The sequence below is a fragment of the Euleptes europaea genome, chromosome 1, assembly GCF_029931775.1.
Source record: "Euleptes europaea isolate rEulEur1 chromosome 1, rEulEur1.hap1, whole genome shotgun sequence".
In the NCBI taxonomy this organism is placed as follows: Eukaryota; Metazoa; Chordata; class Lepidosauria; order Squamata; family Sphaerodactylidae; genus Euleptes; species Euleptes europaea.
In genome coordinates, this window is record NC_079312.1 from 125,703,472 (window position 1) to 125,727,126 (window position 23,655).

Below are 23,655 nucleotides of genomic sequence, written 5' to 3' on the forward strand. Positions count from 1 at the left end.
CCCTCGCCCGGGATGGGCCTTGGAGCTGGGCCCACACCTCCAAGCCCAGGGGGACGTCGGACGGACGGCTCCAGGGGGAGACCGGCGGGGCCACGCCATGTGCTCCTCGCGCACTGGGGGTGGTGGTGGTGGCAGCTCAGTCTAGGGCAGCTGGACCAGTGGGGGGGATGTTCAAGGGAAGGGGCTGTTGGCCCCTCTGCCCCAGAGGGGAGGGGGGATTTTTGAGAAATCGGATGGGAAAAATGTGCATCCTCAGAGCGGAAAACCCAAGGCGAAACTCCCTCCCATCACTCTTCTGAAGAGGGGCGGCGAGCCTGCTCTTATCTCCCTCCTCTCTCTCGATGCACTTTGGCCAGATCATGGCCAGCGCGCAATCCAGGGGCCTTCTTTCCTCTCCCCTCCCCCCACCATGCACACTGGCTGGATCGGGGCTGGCGCGCAAGCTAGGAGCCCTCCTGTCTCTCACGATGCAATGTGGCCGGATCATGGCCGGCGTGCAATCCAGGGGCCTTCTTTCCTCTCTCCCCCCCCCCCCCCCGCCATTCCCACTTTCAGCTAAACACTTCTCTGGGCACATGGATGCAATTCCTGCCCCCCCCCCAATCCTGTCTATCATTAAAGGGCAATGGGTTCCACACCTATAGAAAATAGAGGGAAGCTTTGAGGAAAGCGCTGCCTGCCCCCCCCCCCAATTTGGAATCTGACTGTTCCCAAAGCAGAGCAGAGCGAGGGTGGAAGAAAAATGGAGGAGACCAGAGGGACTGGTGCTTGTTTTTTGCGCTGGGGCTAGTGAACCGCACGATGCAATCTGCTGGGCGGAGTTGGGGCGGAGCTGGGGGCAGGCATAAACAATGAGCCTGTTGGAAGGGGAGGCCTCCTGCAAAAGGGACAGACCAAACCATTGTCAAATACAGCGTGCTTTGTTCCCATGAAAAACCAAAACTACAGATAATTGATGGGGATAAATCATGGCCATGAAAAAAACATTTAAATCGTGTTGTTGTTTTTAGTCCGTGGCAAAACAGAAGCAAAATCTACCGTGAAAAATGCCCCACTCTCTCTTTCCCTTCTTACTCAAAACTCCAGCAGCTCTGTTTAAAAAGAACTTGATAGGGTGGCAAGACTTGTGGTTGTACAAATTTCATCTCTACATAGCAACTGAAGCCAACGTTTTCCTTAAAATTAACAAGAAGATAAAATCCATTCTGTCCTATTTCTAACTACCTGTCCTACAATTCTAACCCATTATTCCTAACTTTTCTAACTGGTACATTTTACTCCATACATTTTCAGAGAACTCTGCCCTCTCCTCTTCAGGAACTCCCCCTTTCCCCCTCTCCCATTCCAAGTGTAACTTGAAGTTCACTTGGCCGTAAAGCGTGGTGTAGTGGTTAAGACTGGTGGTTTGGAGTAGTAGACTCTGATCTGGAGAACCGGGTTTGATTCCCCACTCCTCCACATGAGCGGCTGAAGTTAATCTGGAGAACCGGGTTTGATTCCCAACTCCTATACATGAAGCCGCCCTGACCTGGATGGCCCAGGCTAGCCTGATCTCGTCAGATCTCAGAAGCTAAGCAGGGTCATCCCTGGTTAGTATTTGGATGGGAGGCCACCAAGGAATACCAGGGTTGCTGTGCAGAGGAAGGCACTGGCAAACCACCTCTGTTAGTCTCTTGCCATGAAAACCCCCAAAAGGGGTCGCCTTGCCATAAGTCGCCTGCAACTTGACGGCACTTTACACACAAATACATGAAGCCAGCTGGGTGACCTTGGGCTAGTCACAGCTCTCTTGGAGCTCTCTCAGCCCCACCCACTTCCCAGGGTGTCTGTTGTGGAGAGGGGAAGGGAAGGTGATTGTAAGCCGGTTTGATTCTTCCTTAAGTGGTAGAGAAAGTTGGTATATCGGCATATAAAAACCAACCCTTCTTTTTCTTCTTTGGATTTTAAGTAAGAGGTGTAATTTTTGTTGTTGTTTTGTTGTCTGATTCTGTCCTGAATGTTGTATTAATATAATTTTAGCTGGTTTTTTTTTTTTAATGACATTACTTGGTTTTAGTGGCTTTGGTTTGTTATTAATGGCATTGTTTTAGTTGTAAGCCATCTTCAGCAGTCTCTTAAGAGGCAGCATATATTTTTTTTCTAAATAAATAAACTTGCTCACTGTCACTTACTGACTGTCATTTAGCTTCCAGCAGGAAAGAAGAGTCTCTCAGTCTTAACTAATCAGGGCGAATTTCCATTTCGTACAATCCACATCAAGCTCATTTTTTTTATATACTTATTACCCAACAGAAAGCAAATCTTCCACTCAAGCTCCTCTTTAACATTTTTTGCCTTTCTTTCATTTTTAAACTTTACATGTAACCTATTCTAAAAATGTAAAATCCACATTCTAAAAATATGAAATCCCCTTTCAAACCCTGCAATATTATTCTCGTATCATCACAGCCTGGGCACTTGAGAGATTTATGGAATCCAGCAGTCTAGCATGGTATTTTGTGGCAAATACATAATCAAATTTCAGCTCTAATTTTTTTAAGAATGACAAGTTTCTAATACGGTAAAGAGAAAAGCTTATAAATATGCAGTTACTGAACTGGATCCAGCAATGAGCTTGCAGAAGGTGCTGATAATCATGGGTCTTGTCTATTTCCCCCTCCCCTCAACCCCAGGAAAGATTATTCCCAGGGTTATGGGACCAATATGGAATAACAGTCAAATGGGTTGGTAAGCTGTAGTGAAAAGGGGGAAGTGAGAATAAACATCCTTTGTGCCTTTTTGACCAGTAGAATCCGAATGGGGAATAATTTTACCCCTTCTCCCTGCAGCTGACTGACCTACATGACTTTACTCCACATGAGTCTTATAACCATGGGAATCAACTTTCCCAGGATCAGACATGGCTGCTGGAGGAAGGGGAAACTTGGGAAGATCTGCAGTCCTTGTGTGAGTGGAACACTGAATCCAACCCAATGCCTGAAAAATGCTCTAAGGTGTATGCATAGGGTTGCCAACCTCCAGGTGGTAGCTGGAGATCTCCCACTATTGCTACTGATCTCCAGGTGACTGAGATCAGTTCACCTAAAGAAAATGGCCGCTTTGGGAGGTGGACTCTGTGGCATGATATCCCAGTGAAGTCCCTCCCATTCCCAAACCCCGTCCTTCTCAGGCTCCAGCTCCAAAATCTTCACGTATTTCCCAACCCAGAGCTGGCAAGCCTATGTATGCATGAGTCTTACATGGGGAGGTCAGTATAGCATTTCCATTTATGTGATTCATCTAAGAGAACCCAGCACACATACTTTTTCTCTCAGAAGAGAGGGACAAATAAGCTTAGTTCAGACATTCCACAAAACCATGGTTTGATTAAATTGTGATTACTACGGTCGCCCAAATGCATGCCTCTCCACTAACCATGATTAGTTCGGGTATGTCAGACTAAATTCTGTAACCATGGTATGAAGTTGGTTTATTAGCCAGAGCTAAACTATGATTTTGTACAATGGTGCTAATCCAGATGGCCTGCATTAATCCTGTCTTGTTCCCCTGTGCTGTCCTTGCTGCAGTTTAGGCTGGGATAAGACCTAGGTCTCTTTAGGGAAGGCAGGGGAAAGAATAAAGGTGATGAAACCTGTGTTTGTCAAGACAAACCAGTATATGAATGATTGTCTATGAGCTGAACCCTCGTCCAGTTAAAATAACTATAGTGAACATCAGTAGCTGTAAGGTTAGCTGAGGCATCATAAATGGTAATATCCAGAAACTAGTGGGAAAATATTTTGGGTCTTCCAGGACCCTCTGCTGCTAATCTGAAATTCACCCTACTGTAACAAAAAAAATCTTCAGAAGAAGACTGATGAATAAGAATTTATCAGCAAATTTGATCGAATTCACTATATTAATCAGAACCATGGGCTTTTCTCTCATTACGGATGTTAAAAGCACACTAAAGTTAAGAAGACGATATTATCACCAATAACTGTGTGTTGTGGAACTGCTTATTTTGTATAGATTTGAGCTCTGCATAGATATGTGATCACCTACCAAAGCTCTTGCATTTCACATCATTCTGGCCCCACTTTTTACAGTCCCCTCACCCACATACCAATGCCTATGTGCATGTATTTGTCATCTGGGGATAACACCTCATGTATCTGTTGGAGGTAATGCCCATGTAAAGTGCCATCAAGTCACAACTGATGACCCCAGTAAGGGGCTTTCAAGGCAAGTGAGAAGCAGAGGTGGTTTGCCACCTCTGAAGAGTCTTCTCTGGTGGTCTCCTTTCCAAGTACTGACCCTGCTTAGTTTCCAAGATATACCAGGCTATACCATGCTGCCTTCCCTCCCGCTGAAGACATCACTAATCAATAAGAACTTTTGACATACTACATTTCTAAGGCATAGGTTGTTTTTGCTCCAACAAATAAATATAGTCACCCCTAGCTGTACTTGTTCCAACACTGGAAATTGGTTTGAAACTGATTTGACTGTAATGGTTTTCTACTGGGAACAATAAAAATTATAGTTTTGCCAGGATACAGATAATCCTTTCTTAGAGCTCTTTATGTCTTTTACAGAATTACAGATCCCACTGTTGCTTGCTTGGGAGTCCTGACAGTTAAAGAGGCTCGACACTGATTTTTAATTTGCAGTATAAATGTGCATATGGTGTACCTTACCCCTTAATATGTTAAATACCACATAAGAATATAAGAAAGGCCATGCTGGATCAGATCAAAGTCCATCAAGTCCAGCAGTCTTGTTCAAGCAGTGGCCAACCAGGTGCCTCTAGGAAGCCCACAAACAAAACGACTGCAGCAGCATTATCCTGCCTGTGTTCCACAGCACCTAACATAACACTGCAAGTAGACATTGTGTACCACTTTTGTTGTTGTAGCTACTGAAGCATCTAGATCAGGCATTTATCAGGTGCATGATAGTAGGCAGGACGGGGCACAAATAGGTCAAGTCACAGAGTTATCTCAAGTAGGCTGTAATTGCAATTATTGCAGGAGGCAGCAATAAAGAAATACCAAGTTACTAATGGTAATTTCTTGTTATTAAGGGGAAACTGGGAAACTCCTTTTTAACTGCTACTGTCGTCTTTTCTTCCAGATTCTCATTGGCGTAATGCTGGAAGTGCTTTCAGAAGAATATGCCAATGAGTTCACTCCAGAGGTGCAAAGAGCTTGGGCCAAGATGAAAAGCCTCATCTACACTCATGTGACCGCCGTGTACAAGGAGGTGGGCTGGGTCCAGTATCCGAACTCTACGATGTGAGCAAACAAGGGAAACTGGGTAGGGTGGGATCGGGGTTTGCTTCACTACCCTACTTACCTACGAACCCTCACGACACTCTCAGTAAACTTGTTGGTGTACCTCGTACTAAGAATTCTGCCATCAGCTATAAGGGGAAGAGGGTGACTGGGAAACTCCTTGACAGGTGATTTTTCAAAATTCCCCAGCTCACCTTTAAATGGCCTAGTTGGGGGAAGATCAGGCACTGCCCTTCGGACATAGGCACACAGAATTAATCCAGAAAGGTCTAATTCACTCCTGGGATCTATGGAAAACATCTACACATTGAGGTGTTGGCTGTGTAAAGGTTAATCGTCTGTTTCTGGCAGCCTACACAGGCAGATTAGACTGTTATCTGCACTAGTCATGCACTCTCCATGCCTAGCTTCTGATTTTGAACTACGGAGGGAGGAATAAATACCTTGTACAATTTGAGATGCTCCCCAAATGTTTTCAAGCTGTAGCTTCACTGTAATAATAAATTGAAAGCTCTCAGGCAGATAAGCTTTTTGCTGGGGTTTCTAAAATTCACCATGTATGCTGTGAAAGACAAACGGGGAAGACCTTCTCAGTCCATAGAATTAAGATTCTCATTCGTCATAGTGAGAAAACTATACCTTGCCACGCATGTCTAAAAATGGAGGCTGCATTGGACATTACAAATTGTGGTGCATTCATGAGATGAATGAGTCTCAGATCCTTAAACTCGCAAAGCTGTTGTAGTTTAAAATTCCACTCACTGAGATTTGTTAAAGATTTGCATTTGATAAACTCGATTCCCTTCTCGATAAACTGGAGTTAGACCAAAGACTTTCCAAACCAGGAAATCTTCAGTCATGGTTCTTTGTGTGAGGAGAGAAGAAAGGAGTATGCAAGCCCCAAAAGCTCACTTGCCTCACAAACAAATTATGAGTACAGACTTACTCTGAAAAACAATCTAATCCTGCAGCAGTGCCCCTTATCTCTGGGCACTGGTTGGATTTGTGAGTATCAGGGCCCTGGAATAGGCCTTGTCTGCAGTATCTCTGGTAAACAAAACACATAACTCTTAGGGTGACTGGGGTGATACACGAGCCTTTCTCTGATAGATTTCCAGCTCCAAATTAAATTCACCTAAACTATAAATCAAGAGCCCTGTGGCGCAGAGTGGTAAGCAGCTGTACTGCAGTCCAAGCTCTGCTCACGATTTGAGTTCAATCCCGTTTCAGGTAACCGGCTCAAGGTTGACTTAGCCTTCCATCCTTCCGCGGTCGGTAAAATGAGTACCCAGCTTGCTGGGGGTAAAGGGAAGATGACTGGGGAAGGCACTGGCAAACCACCCCATAAACGAAGTCTGCCTTGTAAACGTTGGAATGTGACATCACCCCATGGGTCAAGAATGACCCGATGCTTGCACAGGGGACCTTTACCTTTTAAAACTATAAATCAAAGATAGTAGGCCACCTCCTACCCAATCAGTCATTCGACCTCAGTTCTCTCTGAGCCCATAAATATTTTTGTTCTTCCTTGTTGCTGCCAACTTACTTGCATAATGTTTGGAGCATGTGACTCACCTCAGCTATCTGTCTAGGTGGTGAAGCATGTCTATCCTGGCCTATTTTCAGAAAGAGCTAAGGGATATTAGGAGAGCGAGCAGGGATTCCCTCACCCATCTTGATTCATCCTGGGTTAGAACAAAGGATGAGTCAAACAGATTGCGGCAGGAAGGGATTCGCCCAAGATCTGGATGTTGTCCTGGAGGCAACCCAGTCTCAGCAATGAATCAGCACACAGCAGGCAACTAAGTATTTAGCCGGGCGAGTATGTAAAGCAGTGCAGGAATTAAGAAGAAAGACATGTGCATGTGTAATGATGGTGTGTCATTGTTTGAGCTGCTTTTGAGCTATTAGGAAATGTCCATTTTAATAGGCGAGAAGACCAGCTTACGGATCCCATCTACATGGATTTTAAGCAATAACAGAGCAGTAGCTGCTCACTGTTACAGAGAACAATCTTTAGTGGAATACTATTCAGATCTATTCAGGGGGCTCTTAGGATGGCACTGAGAGTCTATTTTTAATTAAACTGGACAGCTTCCACAGACACATTGTCGTTGTGCTTTCCCCCAGCATGGCAAATAGCAGCTTCAGAAGGGAATTGAAATTGAAAACATGACTTAGGAGAAGCTTAACCTCTGCCACTGCTTTCCCAACCTGTTTCTGGCCACCTCTGCTCCTACAGTTGCTTTGACTGATCACAGATCTCCCTACATCTGGTCTAATTTGGTCCCAAGTAACCAACTGATCTGAAGCAATCTAATGAAGTCTTTCTTGGATTTCCTTAACATCAATGGTACAAACATCCCACGGGTCAAAATTTCACTCAGTTTCACATTTATATAAACATAAGCTCCACTGACCTCATATTTAGGATTAATGCTTTGTCTAATGTTACTTCGGAATGTAATAGTAGGCCCTGGTGATCAGTCCAGAATGCTGGTGCTCATTACTTTCATCACCTTCAATTTTGGGAGAGATAAGCCAGAAGAATTTTTTTAAAAACCCTAGGAGTCTTGCTTTGGTGAATGTTAACTTTGAATCCATCTGGCAGAGAGATAGAAATTCTTTTGCTTGCATGCACTGAAATAATCCAATATTTTGATAAGAGGTTTGTCAATGAACTCACATAGCTGACAGAGACACTCTTCCACTCAGCTTTATGTTCCACCTGAGAACAGGAACTTGAACCTCTGTCCATATGCTAAAGCTGAAAATTACCAAATATTCTCTTCAAAATGCTTAAGAATTTTGATCTGGGCAGATAGAACAGTGGGGAACGAATGCCTTTTCTTGGCTGTATCTGTAGCAGCCGTGCAGGCAATAGCAAAACAAATGCTTGGCAGAATGTCCTTCCAACAGAGCATCTGAGAATGGGGATTTTTATTCTCGGGCTGGACTTTTGTTTGCTAAAAACGCCCGATTGACCTGGGTCCTGCTGACCTTGCAGCTGAAGCCCTTGTAAACATGATGCTTCCCCAGTATGTCTGCCAATGGATGTTTGAAGTGTTCTTGCTGCCCTTGGTTGTTCCAAGATTGGCTGGAATTGGGAGATAACATTGTCGATCTCCTTGGAGCCCTGTCATTCCTAGGTTTTACACCATCATCATCACCACCACCATTTTGAATAATGAAACAAGTAATTGTCCCCTGTGGTTATACCATCAGAGACACAAATTGGCATTACAGGACAAAGGAAGCCTGGCTTTAAGGGGCCGAGGATCCCATGCTGACAATAATAATTGGTTGAACTGAGCATTCAGAAAACCCAGATAACGTTATTAGAATAAATCATGAAAATTCTCCTTTGTATGGGAAAATAGGGTGGAAATAAAGAAGGAAAACTAAAGCTTCTGAAACAGTAGGATTTGGGCACCAACAGCTTGGATCCTGAGAAGCAAAACCCCTTCCACTCAAGCAGAGCAGTTTTGCAGCTTCTCTTCCCAGTAGCAGTTGCTCCTGTACCCCCTCCCATAAAGCCCCACATAGACTGAGTGCCTTCCAAAACAGCTCCGTACGGAAGTAAGGGGCTGCTAGTGGAGGAAAAAATAGGCCACATGCCCATGAGTATACAACAGGACTCTATGTGCATAAATGTGCTAATTTGGATCCAAATCAGGGGATTTTGAACAGGGGTGCTCTTGTTTCGTAAGAAAATCATACAAGCAACATTTTAAGCAAGTCAGATTTTTGAAAAAGTTTCTTGGTTTTATAACTTCAGCCTTAGAAACTACTACTGGAATCCACTGTGGGACACGAGAGGCCCCATTCTTGGCAACATAGCATACGAGGGTAGCTACCTGGTAGCCCAGAGACTAGACACAGGTCTTTCACTCTCTGATTAAAGCTGGAGACAAGGCAGCCAGGATTGCTTCTGCCCACTCTCTCCCCAGCACTACGCCCTGGCCCTTTCCTTCACCAGCTGAGCAGAAACCATCCTTCCTTGGTCCTGCCCCTCATCAGTGTTGAGACAAGGGGGCAGATAACTGGGGCAGATAACTGAGCTGGGGCGGAAGGCAGGCTGAGAGAAGCTACAGCTCCTTTGTCTTCTTCAGCCATTGTAAAGGTTTATATCCTGATTGCAAACCGATCGCCCTATAGCAGACACTGGGGAGTCTGAGGGTCTGGCAGAAAATGGTTATTTTTAGGATAGTTTGGCACAGTAGCAATCTGTGAGAGGGAGAAAAGAAAGGAAACAGCTTTACAATTTTAAACTCTGACAAGGGCATCGAAAGGCCAGCGCTAACTTACAGGACACATTTCTAGTTAATTTAATCAGAATAGGGCGTTTGCGCCAATCCTGAACAATATGCAAGGCTGTGATGAATGGATTAATATTATCTGGGAGTGGTCTGAGGCAAACAACCAGAAATACTTTGATTGACTTTACCCCCTCAGTGACGGGGGTTTGTTTTCCAGTTTCTGAGACATTCTGGACTCTCCCAGTTCAAACAAGGCTAGGCAGCATGCAGCCTCCAGCGTATTTATGAGAAGTCATCAGGCACTTTTTAGGAAAGACTCCTGCCTTTTGTTTTTTAAATACATTTCTAGTCCTTAAGATAATATGAAGTTAAACTGGACAAGGATCAGAAACTAAGCCTTACATCTCAAAACAGCCAGTTATAGCCTCTTTTTGATCTGTGTCACTTCAGAATACAGATTGGAGCTCCTTCATACAAAATTCCACCTATGAAGTCCTCCAGTAATTGCCTGGATCTTGCTGGATCACGCCTCTTTTTCACAGTTCCTTGCCTCTTGCTTTGACTCTTGCTGCCTAGCTGGACAGCTCCCCTTCCATTTTAGCAATCATATCATGGGACCGGTTCTGTGCCCTGTTGGACAGCTCCTCTGCCTCATTAGTGAGACAAAGGACACATGCCACTCAGCTGCAGTGTGAGTGGTGGAACTGGGTCCCATATACAGCACACTAATTTTAGAAGATGATATTCTTTAAAAAAAAAAAATTGTCCGCTTTACAGGTGAGAAACACTGAGACTGAGAATCTGTAATCCCAAAAACAAGTAGTGAATCCATGGCAAGAACGCAAACATTTGCAAAGCAGATAACTCAAAAAAGTAAGCCAAGCCAGATCAAGCCATACATATAACATTGTTGCAGCAGTTGCAGCAAATTGTTAAGGAGTTCAGCATTGGGCCAACAAGATAGAAAATGTCTCAGTTTATAGATGTGGAACACTGAAGCTGACAAGTAAGCTTCTCTCTCTTTCAATTTGCTCTCATATGTGCACATATTTTAGCATAATCCTATGCATGTTTTCTCAGAATGAAACTTTGTTTCAGATAAGAATATTTTTCACAACAGTTCCCGCTCCTTATATACAAACATACTCAAATGCACTCTCTCATACATAACGGCTAGCACAGAGCCATATTTTCCTCCTCCTCCACTACCACCCACAGAAACTTAGAAAAGAGGACATCTCCATCTGACTTAATGTTGTGGGGGTGCTCCCTCCATGTTGAGCTCTGCCGTTGACCTCCTTCTGCTGCTGCCCACTGCCAATCTCTCTACTCAATTGCTGCCACGCCCCAATAATTCATAGCTGGGAGAGGACCAATATGGGTGGGCATGCTGAGTTGACACCAAAAGGGGTTTTGGAACTGTAACCTCCTACAGGGCCGTCTTAACAGCATTACAGGGCCCCGGGCAAAGCAGTGCACTGGGGCCCCTACCTACACAACCACTCGCAGGAATAAAAATGTAAATGGTTGATAAAATTAAAGATATATTTATTGGTGTTTCCATAACAAACAAATCCTTTCTTACATTATACTTCAGTATTCATTCTTAATCCAAACCTAAATTAACATTAATATTGTTCATTATATTTAGTAAAACACAAGCTAAATATGCATTTTCAAATAGCAAATATTTATAGTTTAGCATTGTATTTATTTGTTCATTGACAGCAACTCATACCATGCATAGATTAGCATGGGGCCCCTATGCTCGTGGGGGCCCTGGGCAACTGCCCAGACTGCTCATGTGTTAAGACGTCCCTGCTGTTGGGTAGGGAGAGCACAAGCTTTCCCAGATGTTGCCCAAAATTTTGTGAGGGCATTTGCAGGGGCAAAGAAAGTTTTAAGAAGAGGCGGCTGATACCTTATTTTGGGAAGGGCCACCCAAATTGTAACTGGCTGGTTTGGCTTGTGAGGAAACGAGGGAGGATGCTGGGCAGGCTGAGGCAGACAGCAGGGTAATGGCTGCATGGGGTGGTCAGGCAGCTGGTTGGGTGAGCAAGTGAGCAAGGCTACCTGATGGCTGGACTTAGTGGGCAGCACCCCCATTGCCCTGAGCCCTAAATCTGTGTTGCTTTCACCATCTACCATTCCATGGTGTTGATATGGCCCTGAGGGGTTGGCAAACAGTAGATGTGAGGGGATAAGCAGGCCATTTGATTTCTTTTTCTTCATGTACTCACATGTACCTGCTGCTGCTTAGCTAATTTTCCTGTGCCTAGTAAATATACTTTCTGGGCCTTGTTGGCAGGTCAACAAGAAAAAAGGGGACTTCCTAAGGAACTGCCAAAATAATTCTGACAAATGCCCAAGAAAAGCCCATCTGGACAAGTAAAAAGCCAGTTGATTGACAACGATGCCTTCCTGATACAGGTTTTATTGTGCCAGGAACTTTTTATATGGAGGAGCATTCAACCACATAAGTCTCCTCTAGTTCAATGTGACATTTGCCAGAAACAAATTTATTGCCTCATCTGCTAGACCCAAGAGGCAACGAAAAATCAGATTCATAGTTGTTTTTTCCTTCCACATTCTATAATGGAATTTTTAAGATTCAGATAATGCGTATTTGAGGTACATATTTCAAACCCATACAACATTTCTACCAGTTGAATAAAATCAACAGGTAGTGGAGATAAAAGGAACTACTTCTTCATATGATGGACTGTTAACTTATAATTCACAGTGGGTAGCCGTGTTAGTCTGTCTGCAGTAGTAGAAAAGAGCAAGAGTCCAGTAGCACCTTAAAGACTAACAAAAATATTTTCTGGCAGGGTATGAGCTTTCGTGAGCCACGAAAAGCTGAAGAAGTGAGCTGTGGCTCACGAAAGCTCATACCCTGCCAGAAAATATTTTAGTTAGTCTTCAAGGTGCTACTGGACTCTTGCTCTTTTGTTAACTTATAGGATGTAATGCCACATGATGATGTAAAGACACCCTGCACCCATGGCTTCAAAAAGGATCAGATATATTCATGGAAGTCTATAGGCCATAATATTTGCATGTTCAAAGGCAGCCTGTGTCTCATTTCAAGGCATTAAGGAGAAAAACGGAAAATAGACTCTCATCTTTCTTGTGACATTCTTTGGGTTGGCTGATAAGCAACCATATCAGAGTACTGAGCCAGGAACGCCTCACATTGCAATTGTTATGGTCACATAGAAGGAAGAATGAATGGAGCTGAAGTTCAGTTCCAAATTCCACTTCTCAGTATTGAGCACCTCTGCTCACTAATATTAGACTCCAATTTTTAAAGATGTCAGGTTGGATCCAGTGCAGTCTCTCCGTGGGTGCAAGGATTTCAGGTGGCATTTTGGGCTGCTGGGTGGGGTGGGGAACCAAGAAATTCATGTTCTTAAGGACAGAAGTCCTTGCACCTCCAAATACACTGCACTAGATCCAACCCATAGTACTTGGGGGGGGGGGTCTCAAGCCACCAGTTTTTTTAACAGTCAGAGCTGCAATATGCAGCTGCAGGAACTTCTTCAAGGCCTATCCACTCTGAATGTGCAATGGCTGTATCCAGAAATTCCACAGTGAACTAAGGCAAGTTATATGGATCTGAGCCCAAAACATTAGGGGGTCTTCAGTGGGGATCCCAATGTGGTTTTGAACTTATTCCACATTCTCACAGAACGTTTATTTACAATGTTGAGATGTTTCCAAGAAAAACGATGGACTGAAAACCTGTTACACTTTCGTCTTAAGTGACATCAGAGGTAGGGGGTATTGGAAGCGGTATAACATCAAGGACTTCCACTGTCAATTGCAAGCTTCCTTGAGTGTTTACACTGAATTTATCTTGACCTCTGAGGGATTTTTCATCCATCACTTTGGAAGCTGTTGACAAGTCACATTTTTGGTAAAGGAAATAATGAATATTTCCAGAAGAATCCTGTGGCTTTTCTGCAGAGTTCCCCAACGCCAGGAGTATCTGGGACTTGGGTGCCCTTTAGACATTCTTCCAGCTATATGAGAGCAGCTTATCTGTGAGTAAATGAGCCAACCATGTATGTCAGAGCCAATTCATGTGGCTCTTTCCAACAGAAGAAGAAGAACAAGAAGAGTTGGTTTATATGCCGACTTTCTCTACCACTTAAGGAAGAATCAAACCAGCTTACAATCAACTTCCCCTCCCCACAACAGTCCCCCTGTGAGGTAGGTGGGGCTGAGAGAGCTCTAAGAGAGCTGTGCCTAGCTCATGGTCACCCAGCTGGCTTTATGTGTAGGAGTGGAGAAACCAACCCGGTTCGCCAGATTAGCCTCCACCACTCATGTGGAGGAGTGGGGAATCAAACCTAGTTCTCCAGATTAGAGTCCACTGCTCCAAACCACCACTCTTAACCACTACACCACACTGGCTCTCTATAATAGCGGGAGATCGCCAGCCACCACCTGGAGGTTGGCAACCCTACTCATACTTTAAAAGCAATAAATAAAAACCAACCTGGTTCGCCAGATTAGCCTCCACCGCACATGGGGAGGAGTGGGGAATCAAACCCAGTTCTCCAGATCAGAGTCCACCAGAAAGGGCACTATTGGTGTTGATACCATAGGAAAGATACATAAAACAGCCTCAGCCCATTCTCACAGATAAGTGGCTTCCACCTGGCTGAGAGATATATCTAAACACTATCTTAAAATTTACCATAACTGACTAAGAAGATGGACATAGCCAAAAAGTCTTCAGGTGTTCTTGGTGTCTGAAAAAGGGAGAGACTGCTGAGTTAAATAATTTTTTCTACAACTTCAAACTAAATTTCAGGTTTTGGCTCTTTAGGCTCTGGAGTCAGAACTAAGGAAAGGCATCAGACAAAAAGAACAGAAAGGCTTTCAGATTATTTTGTACTCAACACTTTGGGTTTTCACATTCCTGGCCAAATCACTTTAGAGAATTCCAGGCCTTCACAAGCACATTATAAAAATATGGTAATGCTTGGTTTATTGCTATTATTATTTTGCAAACTTTCAGCTTTACTAACAGAATCCAGATGTGCACAGCTGCCATCCCTCGGATATCAACCCCAAAAGCAAAATAGCAAACCACTAAAGACAGAACATGTGCATGTACACAAACATGCTTGTTAGCGGTACCTACATTGTCAACAACAATGCTGAGCTGTGCCAAAAAGCTGGTGGCAAAAAAAAAGAGAGATCTTTTTCCGGCCCTTCCCAAACCCGCTGTCTCTGTGTGTAACTTGGATATATCAAGAGGAGACAAAGATCAAACAACTAAGAAACAGGAAAATGAAAAATAATGGCAAAAAGCAGAAGGGAAGAGTGGATTTTGGCTCAAGTTGTGGTTTCTCCTCAATACACACGCACGCAGACAGCTGCTCCATGTTTCATGCAGGTCTAATATCTATATCCCAACCCCTCCCTCCCTCTCTCTTTCTGACATCAAAAGCAACAAACATTTCGAAATGAAAATTCTTGGAAACCGGATTTCACTTATCTCTTCTAGTTTCCTTGTGCCTATAAGATATGTCATAGATTGAATCACATCATGTTTACACAGCCTAATGCTTTGCATAGTTCTGTTGACTTGAATCTAACACACACTGACTTGAACTAATTGAATTGTCCAAGAAGCCCTGGGCTGCAATTACTCAAACAAATTCAGCACTTTGGAGTTTAGAAAACACCCTTCAACATTTCCCTTAACTTATAATTTATAAATGTTATATTAAATATTTTCTAGATATGTTTGAACCCTCAAATATTTTTCAGCCGTGGCCCAATACTCTCTCTGGATTTCATTCAACGATATCATAAGAACATAAGAACGGCCCTGCTGGATCAGACCAAGGCCCATCAAGTCCAGCAGTCTGTTCACACAGTGGCCAACCAGGTGCCTTTAGGAAGCCACAAACAAGACGAGTGCAGCAGCACCATCCTGCCTGGTATCCAATTTCAGCATCTGAAATCTGACCTTTTGACAGTTGATATGATTTGTATTTTTGTCTTAATGATAAATAATATGGAACATCACATAGTGGTTATCTAACTTTGAATCTAGGAAGCTGCCTTTGAACCAGATCTCAAAACCTCCTACTGAAGACCCTTTAACTAGAGCTGCCAGGGAGTGAGAATGGGGACTTCTTATGCAAAGCACGTATTCTGCATGGAGCTATTCTTTTCTTTCTGCGACACTGAGCACCCCCTTTAGTTCTACCTTCAGTTCAGTTCACTTCAGTTGCATGTCAAGGGAGCATGTTGCAGAGCATTTTGGAGCATGATAAAGGGTGCACGCTGCGCTCACAAGGAGTGCTCACTATCACCCACAGTAAACGAAGACAATACCCAGCAGTCCCATGTGAAAATGTATTGCAGTTGAAGGCTGAAAGCAGTAGGCCTGGGCCAGCAGTCTTTCAGCTGTTCTTCTCATTGAGTGGCAAGCTTTGAAAGAGCCCAGGGTTCCCTTCAAAGTAGATTGAAAACCACTTGGTATGTTCAATTTGGCATTATTTAGTATTAGAGATGCCCTGACCTGGATAGCCCAGGCTAGCCTGATCTCGTCAGATCTCAGAAGCTAAGCAGGGTCAGCCCTGGTTAGTATTTGGATGGGAGACCTCCAGGGAATACCAGGGTGGCTGTGCAGAGGAAGCACTGGCAAACCACCTCTGTTAGTCTCTTGCCATGAAAACCCCATAGGGGGTCGCCATAAGTCGGCTGTGACTTGACGGCACTTTACACACACACATAGTATTAGAGATGAATGCATTTATTATATATTTATTTACTTGAAATATTTTTATGCAACAATCCACAAAGGGCTTTCTTGGGCTGCCACCCATCCCGCCTCAGGTCTCACAATATTAATAATATCTGATAGCAATTGATAAATAGGCTTATTGGAAGCCTAGCAAAATCACCAAGGAATGCCAACATATCTAACACATTCAAGTACCTTTTCCACACTCAGAATGAATGTTTGACATTCCCATTGGAAACCTGACTGGCAAAATGGCAACGTTTACCAAATATTTGTGGATGTTTGTTTAAGCTTCACATGTGACTATTCCAGATTGAAGACGATTACTTCTCAAATCTTACTTAGCTCATATTAATCTGAGAAGCTCTTGCAAGATGTTGGTCTGCTAGCTGTTGCAAAGCTTATTAATTAGTATAAATTAGGGAGAACAATTAATAGCACTTGGACAGTTTGAGCAGAAACTGCAGGATGAAAAGATGGGGTTCAAAAGGCAGAATGGTTCTAATGGAGGAACTGAATCACTTGAAAAATTGAAGCCTTTTGTTGAGATCCAGGGTCTTAATTCCAAGTAAGTATGTGTAGGATTGTACCCTTAGAGCCCAATACTAAGGGGGCGATACTACAAAGGGCCCATGGATGGCGCAGCCGTGCTGCCTCCTTAGTGGCTTGCTGCCTTGGTGCAGCAAGCCGAAAATGTAATTCTCTGAAACCCTATGCTACCCTTTTTGCCAGTGCAAGTTCACACTGGCAAAAGGGGGCATCCCTGGAGCAAGAGGGCTCAGCGAGCAGAGTAAAGTCAGCCCCCTTTGGCACTGGCATGAGCCCTTACACCAGGGAAACACTGCTGTGGTGGTTGTACCATTGCCCATGCGTGGAACAACCATGCAGCTCCCTGGCGCCAGTTTAGCTGGTGCAAGTGGCACTAATGCTGGCGCAGGGATCATGCTGGCTCCTATCACCTTTCACACACACCCCTTTTAGGATTTCAAAACTGGCATGCAAAAAGTCTGGCAACCCAATGCTGCGCTTGTCACAAAAATACACGGTGCTTCAAAAGAGCTTGGAGCAAGCTTGTGGTTATTAACTACAGAGCATGAACTACAGATGCTTTACATTCCTCATTGCTGAAAACTGGAAGCAGATGCTAATTATAGTTTTTTCCTTGTTGATAAGCAGAGCTGGACACTCTACTGATCAACCAGCATGAATTCATGGACATGTTATCTCTAACTGAAAAGACAGGGTTCCAAACAATTTCAGAAAAAATTAAACAATGCATAAAAGATCAGAGTAGTTTTCCCTGGAATATAAAATGAGCGCTAGCCTATCTAGTTGAGAAATGGTTATGTTTGGAGATAATTTCTTCAAATTATCACTGCTATTTTGTTAGATAGCATCCTGTGCCATATTAAGGAGAGTTACACCCTTCTAAGTCCAATGGAGTTGGAAAGGTATCATTCTGCTTGTAAAGACCCTGTCAAATGCTTAATTAATAAATAACTATGCAACTATTTATTGTTTAAAAACCTGGACTGCTGACAGAAAGAGCATTGCTCATTTTCTTTCCAAGAAAGAGTTGTCAACTGTAAGTTCTTGTTTGGCCATCAGAATGGGAAAAGCTATTTCGTAGGGCTTTATGTGTTAATGTATCTTTTCAAAAAACTATATTTTTGCACATAGCACCTGCTTTTGCGTCTGGCCAATGGACACATCTTCAGGATGCTTTAGCAAGGCTCACAAAGGCTACGCTTTTCTGCAGAATTTCCTCTCAGTGTTAGCCTGTTCATTTAATGAGGACCAGTGGAACTTCTCTGTTGTTAGCAGCAGCACAGAACTGGTGAAGCCTATAATTAACCTCAGCTATTGCAGTTGATCATAGTAACTTCTTTTCACATCTACACCCAATGAAGTGCAAGAACAGTTGGAACTGGGATGAAACTTTGGGATGGTAGCCACTTTACACAAAAACCACACTGAGTCTTCATTTAGTAAGGGCATTTCTTTGGAAGTGAGCTGAAATTAGAATGTGCTAAATCTTTGTTTGTAAACATTTTCACAGCGAGAGAGGTCAAAACGGCTCCTTAAAATTATCTTATTTATTTCATGGTTCTAGGAATACTTGATGCCCAATTGGTGGTTTATTTGGTGCCATGGCTTGACTACATAATCCCAGCCACCTGGGGTTCACACAATCAGCGTGATGCTATTATTGTGTCTCAACAATACTGTATGACAATGGTTCTTCAACTTTTTGAAGTAGGCACCATTTTTAAACTTACTGTGGTTTTTGAGGAAAAGGGGCAAGGGTGGCTCTAGACCCTCCTCAAGCAACAAGGCAATGGGGTAAGGCAGGACCAGACAGGCTCATAAGACTTGGAGGGGGTGACCTTAAAGGGCTCCCATAGCACAGGACTGAGGAAGACACCATGACCAACTCCAGTGGCACCCCAATAGCGGGAGCTAGGTGGGATTGCCAGGTCCCTCTTCGCCACCGGCGGGAGGTTTTTGGGGTAGAGCCTGAGGTGAGAAGGGTTTGGGGAGGGGATGGACTTCAATGCCATAGAGTCCAATGGCCAAAGCAGCCATTTTCTCCAGGTGAACTGATCTCTGTCGCCTGGAGATCAGTTGTAATAGCAGGAGATCTCCAGCTAGTACCTGGAGGTTGGCAACCCTAACCTACATGCTTCAACTCATTCCTAGCTGCAATGAAAGCTGTAAACATTATAACAATATAACCCATTACACAGAAAAAATGATGATGTTCTGGCCAATTGAAATGGAACTGTGAGGCAATGGCTCATGCGCATGTAATTCAGCAAAGTCCACAATACCTCTGCCGCATATAGCTTTTGTTGTTGCTGTGATTGTTGTGCTGAAACTCTCCAGATCTGTACAACAGCCACTGAATGCATGTATCCAGTTTGCAACAGAAAGCAGTATCTGTGCAGATGCATTTAAAATAATTGCCATGCTGCTGTTTGTTTGCACAAATTGGGCCAAAATAGCAACTTCAAATATCAGGGGGAAATGTCCAATATTATTTAAAAGCTGTAAGACTTAAAAAGAATGTACAGGGCTGAAGAAGAGTTTGATAGTAAGCCAAAAAAAAAAAAAATTTCTTTGGCTAATCCAGACTAGCAAACTACAGATCCCAGCAAACACTGGGGAAACAGCTACTCAGTAGGTACATTTGTAATAGCCCAAACTAGCCCAAGCTTGTCAGATCTCAGAAGCTAAGCAGAGTCAGCCCTGGTTAGTATTTGGATGGGAGACCACCAAGGAATACCAAGGGTGTGGCATGGAGGCAGCCAATGGCAAACCATCTCTGAACATCTCTTGCCTTGAAAACCCTACCAGGTCACCATACGTCAGCTGTGACTTGACAGCACACACAAAAATATGCTCAAAGAAATCCTTGAATAATGCTGCAATCTAATTTCGTGATTTCAAAATTAGCCTCTGCTCCTCCCAGCTGTACCAGACAAGTCATGGCAACCGCCATCTGTTTTCCCCAGTTATGCATCAACACCTCAAGCAAAAAAAATTCAAGGGGGAAAAAGATCAGCTCCGACCCCCAGCCGTGTCCCTTGCTATTTCTAGAGGAAGGACACTAGGAAAAAAAAATATGTAAAGGCCTTAAAACTTAAGAGATGGATTCTGCAGGTGGTAACAGATGGGCATGCAAACTGATGTTTAATTCAAACTTTAGCACCATGGGGATCTTTGTGGTACAAAGATAAACGCAATCGGGTGCTCAAGAAGTAGAAATCATTTGTGTTGTGACTCAAATCTACAGTCTTCTGGTTGGCATTTGTGTTCCCCAACATAAGGAATGTACAAAGAGGAACCAGAAAATGCACACACCTGCTTTAGGTTTTGTCATCATTCTATTTCCCCTATTTATTTAAAATTTATTTACTTATTTAAAATATTTATATCTCACTTTCCCACAATGCCCAGGGCACCTTACAAAACATAAATATACACAGGTAAAACAATTAAAAACACAATTGAAAACACATGTATTAAAATATATCAAAACTGAAACATTGTTAATACCATCTGCCAGAGATATTCATTAGTAACTTTTGCTAAAGGTACATCAGAATAATTCTGCTTTGTTCTTTTTATGGAAGGAAAAGAGTGCAGGAGCTTTCTGTAACATATCTGGCAGGCTGTTCAAAACGTGGGCACAATCACCAAAGGCGGGCATGCTGAACTGATCTCCCGAATAGAAGGAACTGTCAGAAATGAGATGCCTGACCACCTTTGTTAGCAGAAGAAAATAGAAGAGTTGTTTTTTATGACCCGCCTTTCTTTACCTTTAAGGAGTCTCAGAGCGGCTTACAGTCTCTTTCCCTTCCTCTCCCCACAACAGGCACCTTGTGAGGTAGGTGGGGCTGAGAGAGTTCAGAGAGAGCTGTGACTGGCCCAAGGTCACCCAGCAGGCTTCATGTGGAGGAGTGGGGAACCAAATCTGCTTCTCCAGATTAGAGTCCACTGCTCTTAACCACTACACCACGCTGGCACTTGGGATCATAGGGGGAAAGACAGTCCACCAGACAAAGGCCCCAGATTATGAAGGGATTTAAAGGTAAAAGCCAGCACCTTGAAGTGTGCCAGAAAAAAAAAAAACCCAATGAAGCTGCTGAAGCATAAGTATTATATGATCAGACCAGCATAAACTGGTCAGTAATGGTACAGCTCGATCTAGTCAGATCTCGGAAGCTAAGCAGGGTCAGCCCTGGTTAGTATTTGGATGAGACACCACCAAGGGATACCAGGGTTGCTGTGCAGAGGAAGGCCCTGGCAAACCACCTCTGTTAGTCTCTTGCCATGAAAACCCCAAAAAGGGGTCGGCATAAGTCGGCTGAGACTTGACGGCACTTTACACACACACAATCAATCTAGCAGCAGCGTCCTGTGGCAGCTGAAGTTTCTGCACAGTTTTCAGGGGTTCATTTTTTTAATTATTCTATGTTATATGTTTTTACTGTGTGAGTCATGTTTCCAAACAAAAAATTAGGCTGGAAGTGAACAAGCAAGGGAGAAAAGTGCCTGGAGTGATGGACTGAGGGGAGTCATTCCTCCTTTTCATGTCAAAACCCCTGCTTGATATGTGAATGAACGATCGCCTGTCCAATCTAGTCCTGCCCTTCGTTTTTGAGATACATCTCAGTGCTTGCATATAAAAGGGGTCCGTAGAGGACGAACCGGGAAGCACTAACATAAGGCGCATTGCCATTTGGCTGCCCTCCTTAAACTGCGTGCTTGTGGCTGAAAGCATTTGCTCAGGATAGAGGTACTAGGGTTGCCAACCTCGTACTAGCGGGAGATCTCCTGCTATTACAACTGATCTCCAGCCAATAGAGATCAGTTCACCTGGAGAAAATGGCTGCTTTGGCCATTACTCTATGGCATTGAAGACCCTCACCTCCCCCAAACCCCACCTTCCTCAGGCTCCACCCCCAAAATCTCCCCCCCCCCCAGTGATGAAGAGGGACCTGGCAACCCTAAGAGGTACCCACGGTTAACTTGTGCTCACAGGCAGCCTTCTGCTGATAAACTGGTGACGCTGCAGCTGCTTGGTAAGACCCCGTATTTCCCAAAGCTTCAGGCTTCAGTAAGTGGAATCATGAGGCTCCTTGAACAATGGAAGGGCTGAACATTCATACAGATGGCAGGCAAAGCCAATCTGACTTCATGAACTTCCAAGCCTTCAAACATCTCCAGTGATACTTGCCATATTCAGATTTAGATGAGCCTTTCCATTTCATGATCAGCCAACAGAGACCTCCTCCCACTCTCTGTCTCACAGGGGTAAAGGGAGTTCAGCTGCTAAAAGTAACTCAAAAGTGATCGCTTGTTTCATTCTCCTTTACCTCCAGTCTCCAGTCTTTTCTTCTGTAAGCGCGGTAACAGATTGTTCAGCCAAAACAAGTGAGTGAGTCAACAAAAACATCTTGGGAAGGGGGGGGAAATATATACCACCCAGCGAAACCTGTATTTTTCTCTGATCCCTGTAAACTAGGGGAAGAGGCATTTCCTTACAGTAAATGTTCTTAACATGCAGACACGATCCTTAGGGTCTTCACCACATCCTGTGAGTACTTGCGGCAGAAGGAAGAAAGAGATTAACATTAACCTCAAATGCTCTCCTAAACTGCTATGGCTAGGTTTTTTGTTTTTTTCATGGATGGGAACAGGAACGCTCCAGGGAATCTGTGGTAGAATAAAAATTGTTCTCATTGGTTTGGATCCAGCTAGGATCAGTGGGGCGAAACAACCAGCTTGCATGATGTAGCTTCATGTGGCTATTGGCTCAGTCACACAACATTAGGTGCCCACAGTCAAATTCTGCTCACAGACAGCATTCTGCTGATAAAATGGTGACGCTGCGGCTGCTGGTAAGACCCCCACATGAACACATGAAGCTGCCTTCTACCGAATCAGACCCTTGGTCCATCAAAGCCAGTATTGTCTACTCAGACCTACAGTGGCTCTCCAGGGTCGCAGGCAGAGGTCTTTCACATCACCTATTTGCCTAGTCCCTTTAACTGGGGATTGAACCTGGGACCTTCTGCATGCCAAGCAGATACTCTACCACTGAGCCACAGCCCCTACCCAACCCCGTATTTCCCAAAGCTGCAGACTACAGTAAGTGGAATCACAAGGCTCTTCGGACAAAGGAAGCGATGAACGTTCATACAGATGGCAGGCAAAGCCCATCATCTGAAATCTAAACTGGTGGCTCAAAGATCAGAGAGTTAGAGTTTCAAATGTGCTATTTAGGCAGTTAAGAATAAATGCAAAGAATGACATCACACTCTTTACTGCCTCCTCCTCCATTGGTTTTTGTCTAGACTATTGTTGAACTATCAGGCAGGGCCTCTTCACTATCTCTGCCAATAATTGTATGTAGCTTGTAGCTATGGTCCCTTCAATTCTCATATTGATAAACTGTCTAAGGGCCCCATGTGGCAATGTGCTATTTTTACCTCTGTAGATTGTCTTCTTCAAGTACCTTCAGGCCGTATACAAGTCCACTTTTTCTGCTTCCCCTTTGTTGTGCCCTCTCCTGCCAGTAGGGCTGCCAGCTCCGGGTTGGGAAATACCTGGAGATTTTGGGGTGGGGGTCTGAGGAGGGCAGGGGTTGGAGAGGGGAGGGACTGCAATGCCATAGAGTCTAATTGCCAAAGCAGCCATTTTCTCCAGGGGAACTGATTTCTATCACCAGGAGATCTCCAGCCACCATCTGGAGGTTAGCCACTTTACTTGCAAGACAAGCAGAAGCAGTGTGTCCTGGGTTGTTTCCATACAGGGATGATTCCCCGTCGTGTTCCCACTG

General features: G+C 44.0%; 1 protein-coding gene across 2 annotated transcripts in view; it reads left to right on the forward strand.

Moving 5' to 3' along the window:
- CYGB (cytoglobin) overlaps positions 1–23,655 on the forward strand; it is a 74,558-nt gene that overhangs the window by 40,989 nt on the left and 9,914 nt on the right. The window contains exon 3 of one of the 2 annotated variants that reach the window (XM_056864220.1): positions 5,116–5,276. In XM_056864220.1, the coding sequence (XP_056720198.1) occupies positions 5,116–5,276 (161 nt within the window). The remainder of the gene's footprint in view (positions 1–5,115; positions 5,277–23,655) is intronic. The other variant, XM_056864212.1, reaches the window with a different exon arrangement.